The 15,972-nt window shown below is 37.1% G+C and overlaps 1 protein-coding gene across 4 annotated transcripts in view; it reads right to left on the bottom strand.

Moving 5' to 3' along the window:
- The window catches only part of CADM2 (cell adhesion molecule 2), a 668,106-nt gene that overhangs the window by 85,515 nt on the left and 566,619 nt on the right, over positions 1-15,972 (bottom strand). For all 4 annotated transcript variants that reach the window (XM_074599232.1, XM_074599214.1, XM_074599242.1 and 1 more), the window contains one exon: positions 10,401-10,491. In XM_074599232.1, the coding sequence (XP_074455333.1) occupies positions 10,401-10,491 (91 nt within the window). The remainder of the gene's footprint in view (positions 1-10,400; positions 10,492-15,972) is intronic.

Raw genomic sequence — 15,972 nt, forward strand, 5'->3', positions numbered from 1 at the left:
GGAGTCGTACTAACGGGTCTTCTTGCATGCTACTGCTAACGGTTGATTCAAGACTGCTGTAATTTTACCTGTAAATGTAGCTAATCCCTCATCTATAGAAACTGGAGAATCTACAAGATTGAGCATCCATCATATCCTCTCCCCAAACCTTTTTTCTTATGTTTTAACTTTCAGTCCAGTCCTCAATTAGAATTACCCACTCTGTATTTCAATTTTATCTATTATTCTATTCCATGGACCTTTTTTATTTTACAATGTGTTACCCCCCTGAAAGCAAGGAAAAGAATTATTTTGAAAGGCATACACATGCAAAATGGATTTAATGAGCACTAAAAATGCTGCATTTAGTTGTTTTTCACACTGTACTTTCTGCACCATTTTATGTGTAAACACTGCAGACAAGGGACACTTAAAAAAGAAGAAAAGCAATTATTGAATTGAGCCTATTAGGCAATGTGATCATTTTACAGAACACTAAAGGGGAAGTTCTTAAGCACTGCAGGAGGCTTTATTGTGAAGTGTAATTTTCAGACAGGCACTAATGCTCCCACCTGTTTCTTTTTGTGTCACACTTCTTATAACACCAATTTCACTACTCCCTGCAAAATACTGGGGGCGGGGGCAGGGGGGAAGCATAAAAAAAGCGTAGAAGGTCCCAGCTGCGAAAAGAAGGTACAACCTCCCCGACGGCCAGGATGTTTAACACAAACTGAAATTTAATCTATTAAATATACATGCTGTATCTCAGCAAAAATACTACCCGATTCTTAATATGTTATCTACTACATCACAGCATAATTTCACAGTGGAGGTGTAATGTCAGTGAAACATTGGTGTGGAAGCTTACAAGCTGAATATTTACATAATCCTTTAAAATAATTGGCTTTTTCTTGCAAAGACAAACTACCTATCTGGAAACTTTCACTAGGCAGATTTTTTCTACAATTCATATGATATTCTTCATAAGATTTTAGAACATTTTACTGAAAATGAGCACTCATTCAACCTAGCATATAACAGGTGCCTACTAAATCAAGGCAGGAGATATCATTAGGATGAACTCCTTCAAAATGACAATATTTTAAAAATTGGTCAACTATCCAAAGAAAGTAATTACAGCAACAATGGCAAAGTACTGGCAAATGCTGCCAAGTTTGTCTTCAACAGAGATTTGGGCTGGAATCAGTGACTATTACCTATAAATGTTTTAAAAATAAACTGGACATAGAATTTGGATCCTGAAAAGTTTCACCATTATTAACAGTTATGTATATTCCAGTCTGCAAAACTGCCACATGCTGTGTGATCAGTCTATGTTGCACATGACGTATTTTCTCTTTACCTTCCTGACCGAAAGAGCTTTCTTTATATATAGACTGCTGTCTGTGTGGAGAAACTAGATGCTTAACTTACAATTCTGGGTGATGATAAGAAATTTCTACGTGGCTGACAATGAGCATGAGATACAGTGTTTAACATTAGCTGACATGGGTTATATCCCATCTGATCAAGCTAACAGTAGGTTCATTTTGAGTTAATAACCATCTACTGAAGTATAATCAGTTCCTCTTGGAGAAATGGAAGTTCACACTTCCCAAAACAAGAAGGAATATAAAGAGAGCCTAAATAGGATAAAGATACAAGGATGAAAAAGCAACGTTTAAAAAAAGACAAAGAAGAATCTTTTCAAGAAACCAGAACAAGACAGAAGAGACAGACAGGACAGAGATACTCACTGTATTTGTAGGAGACAGGCTCTATCTAATTCCTGAACAAGCCGAGTCCAAAGAAAGACAACTTGAAATGGACGGAGAGCAAGACAAAAGACAGGAGTAGGAGAGCCTGAGCTATCCTGAGAGCTGCTCCCCACTGATGAGGAACACAGGGCTGAGAACTGTGAGGAGGAGTTCTTACCTTTGTCTGAGTCCACACCCAGCGATACAATACTTTGTCCTATATACGTAAGCATTTATTCAAGAGTGTTTTTAGAGAATATTGCCCAAAGCTGTGTGTGACGTGTGCCCCCGGAAACTTAACTGTAAACTCAGAGTGCTCAGAGGCATAAATGTGAGATAAAGAGATACTTCAGTTACTGAGAGTTATTAGAGGTCAGTGCTAGCTCTGGGATCAAGAAGAAGGGGGTTAGGGACAGTCCAGTTTGTTAAATGTAGTTACAACAAAATCCAAAATTCAAAACCATCCACCTTTCTGCTTAAGACAAAGATTGTCCAGCTATAAATGTAAAACAGTGGAACTCCAGTGTCTAACTTTCCTTCTTTCTTTTCACCGACTTGATTTCAGTTGTAGGTCGTTCTTTCCAGAGAAACCTGGAAATAGACTCTTGCAATTCAGGATTTCTTATGAACTTCTTATGTATGAAGCTTAAGGGAGAAATACTTTGATACCTTATTCAAATTTTGCTAGAATAATATTTCATCCTGGATATGGACAAATTAATCCAATTTTCCAAATCATTAATATTTATTGATACTGCCTGAGCATCTAGCTTGGGCTGTGAATTCATTCTGCAAGGTGATTTATAAACACAGAAACATGCATGCTTTTCCAGATCCATTATGATAATTCATACAGACAGAGTTGACACTAGCATTCCTTTCTAGGCTGCTAGGTATTTATGGCACAATCCAGATAGTATTCTGCAATGAATAAAATTTATGCAGAAAATGACATAATTTCATATAGAAACTCCATTTCACCTGCTAGAGATGCTGGGAAGTATATCATGTCCAAGGAGGAAAGAAAGAATTGCATGTGGACAAAAAGCTGGCCATTAGACTAATGATTCAAAATCTAAACCTGCCATTATGGTGTAGTTTCAAAGCAATATTGGCAAACTACTTACACCAAAATGTTAACAGCTGAATGTCAAGTGGGTTTCCGTTATTTTCTCTGCTAGTTTCTGATTTCAGACTCTTGAGCGTAGATTTGTAGATGTGCTAAGAACTCAGTGTTACAATTCAAACCAATGATGAGCTATCTTCTGAATGTGATGCTGTGTCATGTCAAATACTCTTGGGAAAATGGGGACTGTGTTCAATGTTAGACATGAAATATATGTGATCTATTTGTCAATTTTGGTCTTAGGATTTTTTCCTGCTTCAGTTCCCAGCTGTAAATTTGAGGCAACTGAATACCCTAATTGTCCATAGGTGTGATAAAAATAAACATTTAAACACTTGCCAAGTTCTCAGATACCAGAGGGAAGAAACATATGAACACCTATGAAGAAGTTCTTTTAATTCTGTGTTCTGAGGGCACGCATCAAATAAGACCTGATACATACAGATCATTCCTACCTACTATTCATAATTACTGTTCCATTGAAAGACTCAGAAGTCCTCTTCAAAGACTATATCCTGCCCATATTACCACAGTTTTCAGAAAGCAAAGTATTATGATATTTCTCATCATATAATGGAAGTCAGGAAATCCAAAAGTGCCCGTTCTGGCATTTCTCAAAATACCTTCTTTAGGTTCAGAGGTCTTTCCACTTTGAATTAGTTTGAACTAAGGTAACTATTCAGAGGAAGGAAGAGATTTGCTAGTCTTTTCTTTATAATAACATTTTATCCTTGAGCTTGTGACAAAATGATTCATGAAATAAATGTTTCTATAATTTTCTAACTACCAAATGTGAAAACTCTGAAGAAAAGACAGGATCTGCAGATGAAGAAGACAGTGTATGTTGTCTACCTTGCCTTTAGCAAGTCTTTGGTCGCTGTCTCCAATGTTACTCTTTGTATCTAGGCTGGGATATCACCATTGTCCTGGATGTGGGTACTACTTAATGGGAGAAAACCAGGCTGGACCATTGGGTTGAAGGGACACTCTGCCCGGTGGTCGATTACAAGCAGACTTCTTCAGGAGTCTGTCCCTGTGTCCTGTCCTGTTTAACTGTTTAATATCAAAGACCTGGCTGAGGCAGTGAAATGTACTCTCATTAAGCTGGTTGTTCACACCAGACTTTGTCTGTACTGAGTGTACTTGAGGGGACGGCCATTATTCAGAAGGGCCTCCACAGTCTAGAGGAACGGGCCAGCAGGTCCCTCATGGGAGGCAGGGAAATTCAGCAAGGACAGATGCAAAACCCAGAACCTAAGCTGAGAAGGACCTGGGGGTCCCAGCCGACAGTAGGTTAAACATGAGCCAGTATGAGTCCAGGCTCCGCTGTTTTCAGGTAACTGAATCCTACTTCTCTCTCTTCACTAAGTTTTATCTTTCACCTGGAGCCCTGTCAGGTCCTTCTCAAAGGAAACAGCCACTCGCTGGGGTCACTGACAGAACGGTGCTGTATATTTCTCTATTATTAGTACTTGTTTCCATCAGCTATGCAAAATGTTTGTCTCACTCAAGGGAGTCTCCTTTAAATAGACACTAGAAAAGACAGAACTTTCTGTGGTGATGTCATACCCATAGTTTATAATAGCTTTATAGTGCAAGCTTGATTATTTGGTGTGCCCTCATCATTAAAAGTGATTGATTTTTCTGATATTAAAATGTTTATTTGACTATATATTACTGGGTACATATAATATTAGTGTTTATTACTGATTGTGCTCTTCTGTATAAACTTTTCATGACCTTACGAATAATGTTATGCTAATGAAGGATACACATCTGAGTGCTCTCCTGAAATAAAAATCTTTCCTATTTATTTCAAACAAGGCCAAATATTCACTTTAGATTAGTCAACCACCTATACTATGATTCCCCTGAGCTGCTTGGAATGGAAAGATATTTCTGTAAAGCACACAGGAGACAGCCAACTCTCTCTTTGTTTCCTGTGCCCTAATTATTCCATTATATTTTGACATCCTTCCTGCTGAAATGACACTGACTTAAAAACCCCCCATATTTCATGCACGCTTTGCTGAGAGCGCTGACTTAAGAATATTAAATATTGAACCATTCTTTCACTATGGGGCAGTTTTTGAGTTCACTTTTGGGTCAGTCTTGACTGACTATATTGTTAAGACACAAGAGTGTGCAGAAGCTGCAACTTGCAATAAGAAAACATTAGCTGTTAAAACCTTTCGTAAGCACAGATGACATTGCAAATGCTCATTTTGCCTTTTGGTTTGTATTTTTTACATCTCCCTTTATATTTTAAAATATTCAAGATATTGTTAGGCAATATGACTTCAGAAAAGCCCAGACATTGCATATGAGTTCATAAGAAGGATGTCTATGATTTCTGAAGCTTAACTACATTTCCTTCTTTAGAAAATAAACAAAGCCCAGGTAAAATTATATTATGCTAAAAAATAAATAAATTAAAAAGACTCACTGATAACTTACAGATGTAGTAGGCAAGTTCATTTACTAAAATGTTATAGCCTGACAACTTTCTAGGGATCCAGCCAAAAATACTGGAAACAACAAAATAGCTCTAAGGATTGGAAAAACAAAGAGATTTGTTTCAATTTGGTTTGAAACGATACAATAGTATCTCCAAAAGAGGAATGCTATAGAATAGTGATGTCAGCTACAGGGTGTCTTGACCTAAGTTATGCAGAAATATGACAAAATACTTTTTTACCTATAATTAAAAAAAAAAAGGGGGGGGGGACATGTCATTATTATTCCAATTCTGCAAACCAGCAACTGAGTCCTGCATAAGAAGAGACTAAGCCGACAAAAACACACCTACTAGAATTTTTCCAAAAGAAAACTTTTAAATTTGGTCTACCAAGTGGGCATCAATCAATTGGACAACAATCCTCACAAATGCTATTTCAAGTTCCCTTAAAATATTACATATAATAGGTTATGTTTCTATAGTGAGTTATAAGATCTGTTTAAAAACAACCTCTTTGGTAAACTGAATATATTTCCTCTTTTTCTTTTCCACCAACAGAAGATTTTAACTGAAAATGTCGTATCTTTATGCACACCATATTCCAAATACCAACCGTCCACTGTTGTATATAACTGGTGCCCCAAGCGCTACACAAACTGGACCAGAACATCATCAAATTCAGAGGTCTAAATCCACAAGCGTAATTTGATTTTTTTAGAGATTACTCAAACTTTGATGCTAGATCCTGGAGGCAATAAATTTAGCCAGAGTAGCATATGGAAGCAAGAGATACGTTCTTTTGGAAGGCAATGTATGGGGAAGCCTCCACCCCACACCATCTTAGCACTCCCATTCTGACTCAGCACTGTGGTCAGTATGTCATCTCACCATGCGGGACCGGTGTCACGACATATGTCCCATCACAGCCCCTAAGCGCAAACCCAAGGACCAATGGCTCTTGCAATGACCTCCCCAGCACCTTGCAGGCAGAATACCTCTGCTTGAAGCTCCACCTGCCACAGCGCATACTCTAGAGGGAACTGTGGCACAGTCTACAATGATCTGTGACACTTTATTAATCCCCTGCTGCCCCTGCAAAACCGTCACAGAACAGGTAGGATCCCAGCCTGCTCTTTTTATTGGTATCATCACACTTCTATAGCAGCAATACAGTGCTTACCCAGAACAGCTCCTGCCTCCAAAGTAATTCCCCTAACAGCAATAAGGACAGGGTCATGACCAGAGACAGAGCTATTCTCATCGATGAGCAGAGAGATAAAACCACACAGTTACAGAATTTGTGCATCTCCTCTTATGCCCTCCCTTGTTGCTTCACTGGATCATTCAAAATGGCTCACCCACATTTCCATCTTCCTCTCCACACGCTCTCCCAACCTCCCACTCCTCTGAGTGTCCCCTTAGCCCACTGTCAGAACTCCTGTTCCAACATTGCTTCCTGCACCAAGCCCAGAAATGGGAAGCAACGCAAACCCATTCATAGCAACTAGCAATCTCAGAGTCTGGGATAGTTCCAACCCATCTCACACATTACGACAATCGATGCCGCACACATCCAAGTGTCTGAGGCCATTGTTTCTCTTGTCCAAAATCATGGCCATTGGCTGGTCAAGACAAATCTTATACCTTGCAGTATGAAACCTCAGCAGAGCTGTAGTTCCCGAGTTCTCACACTGAATAAACAGTTGTTCCTCACCTCTCTGCTATATCTCTGGAGGATGCTGTTTTGTTAGGAGATGCAGTTGATTTCCCAGAGGTGTTGGTCTGAGCAAGGCTTCCCTCCCTAAGTTAGGTAGGGTTTCTCCTTAGCATTGTGTTGTAGCTCTGAAACACAGTATCTGGGTATCCACGATGCACATGGTTTGAGGGACAGAATCCCTGCAAGAAGGGACTTAGTGATGAGATGTAAGCTGGGGTAAGCATGTTCTAGTTTTAGCCTCATTCTGCTTTTCCCTTTTGCGAAAGAATTACTCTGCAGCAGCTATAACTACCATGAATGTCACCACAGCCACAACCCAGCTTCATTCTTTCTCCATTTTCATCCCTAATGTCATTTTGAAGCTTGTGAAAATTGCTCTGAGATATAAGAGAAATGTACCTATAAGTAAGTGTTCATTTACTGGTAGGATTCACTGCTGCCTACAGGAAACAGGAGAGACTGTTGTAACTGTGACATAAAGGTGACGGTGGACAGAAATTAACCCATGGGGTGTAAATGGCTATGAAGGACCGTGGTCGGCTCTGAGCTCTCCATAAAGTCCACAGTTCATCACTTATCTTGTGACACTGACATATTTGGGCTCTGTGGACCTCTCTGGTTTCTCTCTCTACAAGCCAGAAGGTAATCATCATGTGGGTTGGGAGCATGACATTACTGTTTCTCATGCTAAGCAACTGCAAACTGCTCCCAGGAGGATGCCTATTTATTACTGGCTCTGTGCCGTGAAAGACTGACCTAATGAAGCAATACAGAGCAGCTGATGTTGGCATTTCTTGTGGTATGGACAATTAGAGGTGTATTTATTGGCAAAATATTTGTGCCCCAAAGGCTACCACATACAGGTGCCCTGCCTTTATAATTCTGTGGTGTGGAGTTTTTATTTGTCTGCCCTTTCAAAACCACATGTAAAGTTTGCGTTTGAATCCATTAAGGTTGCAACTGAGTTCTATTTAAAAAAAAAAAAAAAAAAAAAAAAAAATCACTAAACACCTCAATGGCAGCTCTATTTTAATTAGTATGTTTTAACCAATGTCTCCTAATGGTAACATATAAAGAATATCTACAATATTTAGTGTACGAAATAGAAAATACTGTGTATGTCAAGCTAAAACATACCGCTTTTATAGTTTTCTACTGCCTTCAGAAATGACTAACGAATACAGGGGTCTCGAGGAAAATCTAATATCTTATTTTTAACAGAGTGGCATCTTTGGCATGTGATGAAAATGTTAGCCCGTTTTCAATGAAGATAAGAAAATGCGGTTATAAACTGTTGACAGAAAGTCAGGTGCATTTGACCAAAATTAAACATTTGATATAAATTTGATATAAATATCTATATTTTTATATATATATATTTGATATCCCAAAATACCGAGTTAGATATCTGAACAAATCAACTGTCTAAATCTAGTTAGTGGAGAGAAAGTAGCCGAGGTATGGTTCAGTCTGGCTCTTTCTTCTGTGGTTTTATACATTCCTGTTATAATAGTGCCTAAATCTCTCCACCAAATGCAAAGGAAAGCCCAAGTCAGCAGCTCAGATGTAAATATGTACTGTGCAGATGTTTTAAAACAGCTGAAATTATTATTCCCATGCACTCAGAAACTGAAAAGCATCATGCCTCAACTCATAACCTCCAAAATTCCTTATGATTTAAAAACTCCAAATGTTAAGGGCCAAACCGTCCCCCACACCAACAACAGGTAATTAAAAATATGTAATGACCACCTTACTTCTAAACCTTTATCCCTACAGTGAATCTTACATGAAAATAGTGAAAATCAAACACCTGGGACAAGTATGCCTGAAGTTTATAAGCCAAACAGAGCACTTGGCATGTAGCTGTTACCTGTTAAGTCATGAGGAAAACACTGCAATAGGGACAATCCTAAATATCATCTATCCAACAGCACACCCAGGGCAATCAGGGCTGACCTCTTCCCTAAAATTAAGCACTTGCACATCGTTTGCTGGATCTGAAATTAATGGGGAAACAGACTCTGTACCTCTTGATACCTAGGGGAACGCTCAAAGGCTATTAGGTAAATGGATAATTCCTTCTCCTTCAAGTACATTATAAAAGCAAGAGATGGCTTGCAACTGATTTTTCTGAGTTACCTACAGAGGTATCTAACTCCAAAACACGTATTACTGCAAAAGTACGTAGGTACACCGAAGACCAATTTCATTGAGCACCACGTAAGACTAATTGGATTGACCCCCAGTGTTCTGGTCTCAAGCAGGGAAGAAGCATGATCTAGATGCTGAGTTGCTCAGCCCAGTCAAGATTTGGATGGAGGAGTTGCTTTAAAATGATACAAGCATATAATATAAAAAAGAAACGGACTTAGGGAGTTTAAACGATGCCAGACAAAACTCAGAAGATCTTTTCAAAATATACATTTTGGACTAAAATGCCTGACTTGACCTAAATCTGACTTCAGGTTTCCACAATAAGCAATTCCATAAAGTCACTAAAGTTACAGCAGAGAGAAATAGAGCCCTAAGTGACATGATTTTTGGCATGTACTTTGCACCTCTTCTAGAACCAAAATATTATTGCACTATCATTTTCAAGACCATTCTAAAGCTGTGTATTACCTTTCCGTATAACACTATATGTTAATCTTTGGAGCAGAAGGTCAACATTTAAGAGACTTGATTCGTATTAACTTAATATTAAGCAATTGAGTTATTTATGTATCTTTACAGTAAATATAAACCAGCTCATTTGAGAAGATACTGTTTTAGAGAGTGACATCTATTTAAACAGTAGATTGTGTGCAAGAGTTAATCTCTGCAGATCTGCCTTTAAAAAATATTGATGGCAGAGATGTTAATTTCCAAGTAAAACAATTTATATTCTTAAAGCAGGCTACATCTTTTCAAGTTCTCGTAGAAACAGGCAGCCAAGGGGCACATATCATTAAACTCCAAATTCCCCTGAAAAGGACAGCCAAAGCATCCAGAAAGTTCAATATATTTTCTCTGAGGCTAGTTGAAGCAGGAAGATTTTCATGAGCCGTTTTCGCTTCTATCGTCAGTTCAGTGATGTAAACAGTGACTGATTAAGCCTGCGCTCCTTTCAGGTTGATATACCTGACTGAAAAAAAAATAATCTCACAGCTGGAATTCTTACTGAAAACTAAAATAGATGACAAAGTAAAAGACCAATCTTCTATAGACACTTAATGAAGACAGGCTTCAAGGGGTTTTCTATACCAGAGATTACTTTACACCCCAGGACGAGACAAAAACAGCGGATTTCTGCAGCTGAAGATTGCAATCACAGCAGAATAAGGAAAATAACAAAAACATATTACTTGTTAAATCACTTACACTGGTTTTCCTTTGGATTCACAAGTCAAAATTATAGATTGTCCTTCTTCAGGCCATGAATTGGAAGAAATGATTTTAACTAAAGGTGTATCTAGGAAGAAAAAAAATAGACATCTTGTTGATATACACAAAAAAGATTTATTATCTAAGAGTACATTCTCCTCTATTTACAAAAGACTATACCATAGATTTAATTTACACTTGGAGATGCTTTTATATGGAGCCTTGTGCAATTTTCATTGTCTTCAGGAAGGCAATAAAAATGACCAATGGAACTAACCCAGTAACTTTTTATATCCCAAGGAAACACAGATAGAAAGCACGTGTATACTCAGAGGAAATAACTTTTTTCTTTCTGTATTGAATGCAAAAACCCCCATACAAGTATTCCAAAGTCTGATATCTAACAACAAAATAAAAAATATTGAGGACAAATAACAAGTACTCTGTGCAATTGCTTCTTTGTCTATTTATAGGTTGCTATGATGCAATGCTGCTATTAGAGGAATGAACGCAATAATATACATTTGAATAAGAACACTTTTATTGTTGCAGAAGCTTGAAACTCATAATAAGAAAGCTACAATAGGCTTTCAGATAAAATACCTTGTTACAGACATTTTACAGGATATTATTTCTGAAATGCAATAATGCTGTCCCTAAAACAGAACATTCTTTTTTTTTTAAATGAAATTTACAAAGAGAATGTTTTAAATATCTGCAAAAAGCACTACATAAAAGTCTGTAATCTGTCCTGAAAATGTAAAATATTATTCCTATACATTGGAATTAACTTTATAGTTTTAATTGCAAAAAGATGCACAATATAACTATTGTGAATTAATGCAGAATAAAGTATTTGGAGTAGATCTTTAACTTTTAAAACATTTTGCCAGCTGGCTTGCAAGGATATAGTCTCATAATCAAAATATTTTACGTGAGTTGGAGGGGTACCTATTATAAGGAAAAAAAAGACAACAAAGAAACATCTCTATACAAACCAGTTTTTTCCTTAGGAAAAGGAAAAAAGAGTTCATAATCATAGTGAGGACAAATTTCAGACTCAATAGGAAAATATAAATTCCTTTTTCCTCCACGGTTTCCTAACACTAAACACACATCTTCATCTATGGCACAAGGAATACTTAAACCTGCAAATTCAGGGTATCTAAATTTTGTCTCATCCAATCTGCAATTCCTATTTTCATTAGCAATGAGGTAGTGGTGACACCACAGATATCCCATTATCAAGCAAATGTGAAAAAGCATGACAATATGACCATACAAAGTCAAATGGGAAAAAAAATTATATGCTGTAACAATATAATTTCTTATTGAGATGCCAATAGTCCTGTTAAACACTAAGTGGTATATGAACAATTACAAATGTTGGAAGCATTTTTCTAATTTTGATTTTTATTTTTGGCATATCATGATGTACCACCACTGCACAAGACAAGAAAACGGGAAGGTTTAATGTAGACTTGTCACAATTTCACTGAAAGCATTGTCAGCATCATTTAGCTCTCGGTACAGCTGTACTAACCTTACACTAGGAGCAAACCTGTTCCACAAGTTCGTATTTTTAAGGACCCTGCAAACCCTTATGCAGGCGACTAAGCCTCTGGAGGTCATGCTGGCATTTGCTTCATCTTTAGCACGTGCTTAAGGCACTGACCTCAAGTGCCTTAATAAATCAGGGCATCAAGTACTTCTGTGATTTCAGTGGTGCTGTTGAAGATGAATAAATTACTCTCTTGACTATACATTGAACCAGAGGAACAAATTAGTATGGGATAGGAATAGATGAAGAATTTAACTGAGGGACGGAGTCAACTATTGCAATGATATCAAGAGGTTTCCAGAGAAATATGAAAAAGAGCTAAACTTTGGTGGAAGCAATCATGATAGCCACAGGTGAAGAAAGAAATTAAAGGCCCATCTAGCTAGCATTACTGGCTTAAATATTTAAAAAATTATCAGCATTTTATGCATTACTGTAAATGTAAAGGGGACTTCGGACAATTAAGCTTTCATTTGCATGGATCAATGCAGTGCTGTTTCCCCCAACTTGAAGTTCTCATTCCTACTTTATTTAATGCCCCAGACAGCTCTCTATTCTCCATGCACTTCTAAATAGAGCTTACTAACACAGAATAAGAAAGGTCTTACGTTTATGTTTCATTCTCTAATGCACAATAAGGTAGTGTAGGGAATATATTCCTTTGTGGTTTTCCCTACTAATCGACTGCTGTACTAATAGTACAGTAACTACTTGTTTCTTTAGAACAGGAAACGCGAAGATTAATTCAATATATAGTTTTTAGGGAAGCTTACAATTCATAATTTTTTTTTATTTTATTAACAGTCTTTTTTCTCAAAAACTAGTTGATATTTTATTTTCGATGCTTCATTTTCAGTGTTACTGTTTCCACTTTATTTTCATGCTGTGCTTGACTTCTCTCCAGAGTTTAAGTGTACGCTTATAAGAGGAAAACTTTTAAGACAAACTAGTCCTCCACTAGTCCTCACATCAATGTTTAAAATGAGAAGAAACCTTTAGAATAATTGCATCAAAACTAACCTAAATACGTTATTTTAACAAAGATGATAAAACCCTAATGACTGATATTTTTCCAGAACACAAAATGCTGTTACAAAATACTACCTCCTGCTTGGACTGTTCATTTTAGAAGAACTTGACAAGTATAAATGTACTCTATCAATACTGTGAGCTTTAACCTGTCACACCCAGAAGTATGAATCATAACAATTGGAACATCACCTAATCTCCAGAAAACACCACCACCACTAGAAAAGTCTAAAGAAAGAAAAAGATATCAAGAACAGCAATACAGTAAGAGGTTGATTTATTTTCAGATATGCTCATTGGGTTGCTATAAGTAATGTAGGTATGTCCAAAAAACCTCTACTTTTACAACCAAAACAAACAAAAAGGATAGGATCAAGGGGTTTATTGTGGGTCAGATCTTCTGTTGCTCTCCAAATTCAGTAGAACCATATCAACTTACATCAATTAAACTTATCAGAACTTTAATAATTTGCATCTTTTTTAGGATTTGGCCAGTAATGTCATGGTAATAAAATATTGTACATCAGTATTTCAAGTAGAATTCTTATGAAAAAGGGACTGGTGACTAAAATTTCTTTACATTACCTTCAAATATGCCCTTATCCTGATCTCTGAGGACATTACGGAGCAGATAAATATTCCAAAAAGAATAAGCATTGGGAAAATCTGATTTTACAAAAAAATATCAAAACACAGTGGTTTATGTGAGCGTAGGTAATACAGCAAGCCTTGACAGTAAAACACACTGGTTTCAATACCCAGTGACTTATCTATTTACATGCATCTCCAACAGCGTGAGGGCTGTTTGGCCCTCAAGTCTTTAGCTTGAGTAATGAGGTACTTACGAGCTGCAACTGATTGCTAGCACCCGTCTGAACTGAGACTCAAACATGTCTTTAGACACATAGCAAGACATCTTCTACCCCCTATGTGCGAAGAATCTGTCTTTTTGCTAGAAATAACAGCTTAGCAGTGGTTACAGATAAAAGCTATGGGATGGGGGGTGTGTGTGTGTGTGTTATATATCCTCTCCTATTTCAGACGACCAAAGGCAAAAGTTCCACTGAGTGATTCTAGGATTTGGGTACATCTCAATGCACAAGACCAGGGAAGACATTTTAAAGCTTTGGGAAGATTTATCTCTTTTTGATCAGACAATATCATCTCTATTCAGCAACATACAAAATCAGTGAATGCATGTGAAAAATTGATTTTAGTTGACACTAGTAATGAATGTTATCTGATATATGAAGAAACTAAGCGCTTCAGCACATGATTTTTGTTTACTCTTAGCAATAACTAATGCCAACATTAATAGCTTGTGGAACCACTTTACTGATTGATTTAATCTCTTTGAAGCTATTTCAAAATAAAGGTGATCCTTACCAGTCACCAGACCTTTGCTGTTAATCAGACCTCTAGTGCGAAAAGGTTGGGGTTTTTATGTTTCTTTAAAATGCGCTTGCTCTTTTTGCATTGCTTGAGTAAGAAAGAGTCCATTACTATTTCTTCGTAATTTCTTCGTAATAGAAACGTATTTCTATTCTGTTATAGCCAAGCCCTTATAAGGTTACATCCAGGCTTAAATTTCTTCATATGAATTACTTCACATAAATTTCTTCACAGAAAGTAATCACATGGAAGCTGCGGAAGATTCCCACATGATAAGAAAATAAAAAGAAGGGTCCTGTACTTCAGCACTCTACATTTTAGAGGCCTGCTACACCCCTGTATCTTAAGAAGCCATCCTATACCCCCTCACTTAGAGGTAATTTGATTTTTATCAGAAGTGTTAATCAGCCCACCAAGACTAGTTCTTTAGATGAGTTATTAAAGCCTATACAGCGATTTATGAGAAAAAGAGGTTCCTTATTCCACTGAGTACTGAAGTATTCACACTACGTAGATCAGATCCAACAAAATAATTATTTGACAGTAATTCAGTGATTAGAAAATTCAACCCTTCAGAGCCTGTGGATTAAGGGTTTGGCCTGATTCAAAGAGTGCAAGGACTTGCGTGATGACGTCCCATGCAATAGCAGAGGTCTACCAGGTATTCTAAGGTCTCCCTTCCACTCAGATGTAGAACTAAGATTTTGCTTTGAAAGTGAAAAAGCTTTTCAGTCTATGTTTCAACTATGTCCTAGTTTGGATAAATAAGGATTTTCTGACGCACTAAGAAAGAAAAGGTATGAGGAAATTCTTAACCCTTTCCACATTATGAATCAGAATTGTACAAGTAATTGAGTACTGTGCAAATTGTCCCTATTTCCATTCAGTGCCAAAATAACATGCAATATACCATTCATCTTACTCACATTTAAAAAAGGTTTCTAAAGCCAGATTAGGATACTCGTAAAAAGAAAAACCTCTAAAACTTTAACACTCCCTACCCATTTCCTAGGATGCTTAATTGAAAGTTCTGTCAACGCTTAGCACCAAGTGTCTTTGTTACATCCGTTCATGGGCTTTACCTGTAAAAAATTTAGTGAAATGTTTTCAAAGGCCTTTGACCTTGTGTCCTCAGAGTATCCTTCTTATTTGCCAAAAATGGCAACACTTGTAATGTTTAAACAATTTTAAACATTTTAAAAAAATTAAAAATCACTAAATGCAAGCGGATATGAGATATTTTACTAATAGCAGCCCAGATTTAGGAAGACCTTTTCCAAACTGGTAACAGAAATATATTCAGCTAGGGCATTTATGTTTGCACCTTACTACTTTATATGAAGCGCAGTGCTCCTTCAAGTCTTTGGGGTTTTAAATGCCTTTAGTGCATGAAGTCTGTAACTCCTACTTCTCAAAGTAAAAAGGCATAACAGAAGATGTGGGATGTACAAAATTTCAATGACAATCTCCTGTAGTATTATCCATTCATGGTTTTGCTTGCTATACAGCCATTTTGCAAAATGTTTGGATGTTCTCTTTGTACCTGGCTACCATGGTTTTGTCAAGATCAAAGCAGTCCGATAATAA

This window comes from Larus michahellis, chromosome 1, assembly GCF_964199755.1.
Source record: "Larus michahellis chromosome 1, bLarMic1.1, whole genome shotgun sequence".
NCBI lineage: Eukaryota > Metazoa > Chordata > Aves > Charadriiformes > Laridae > Larus > Larus michahellis.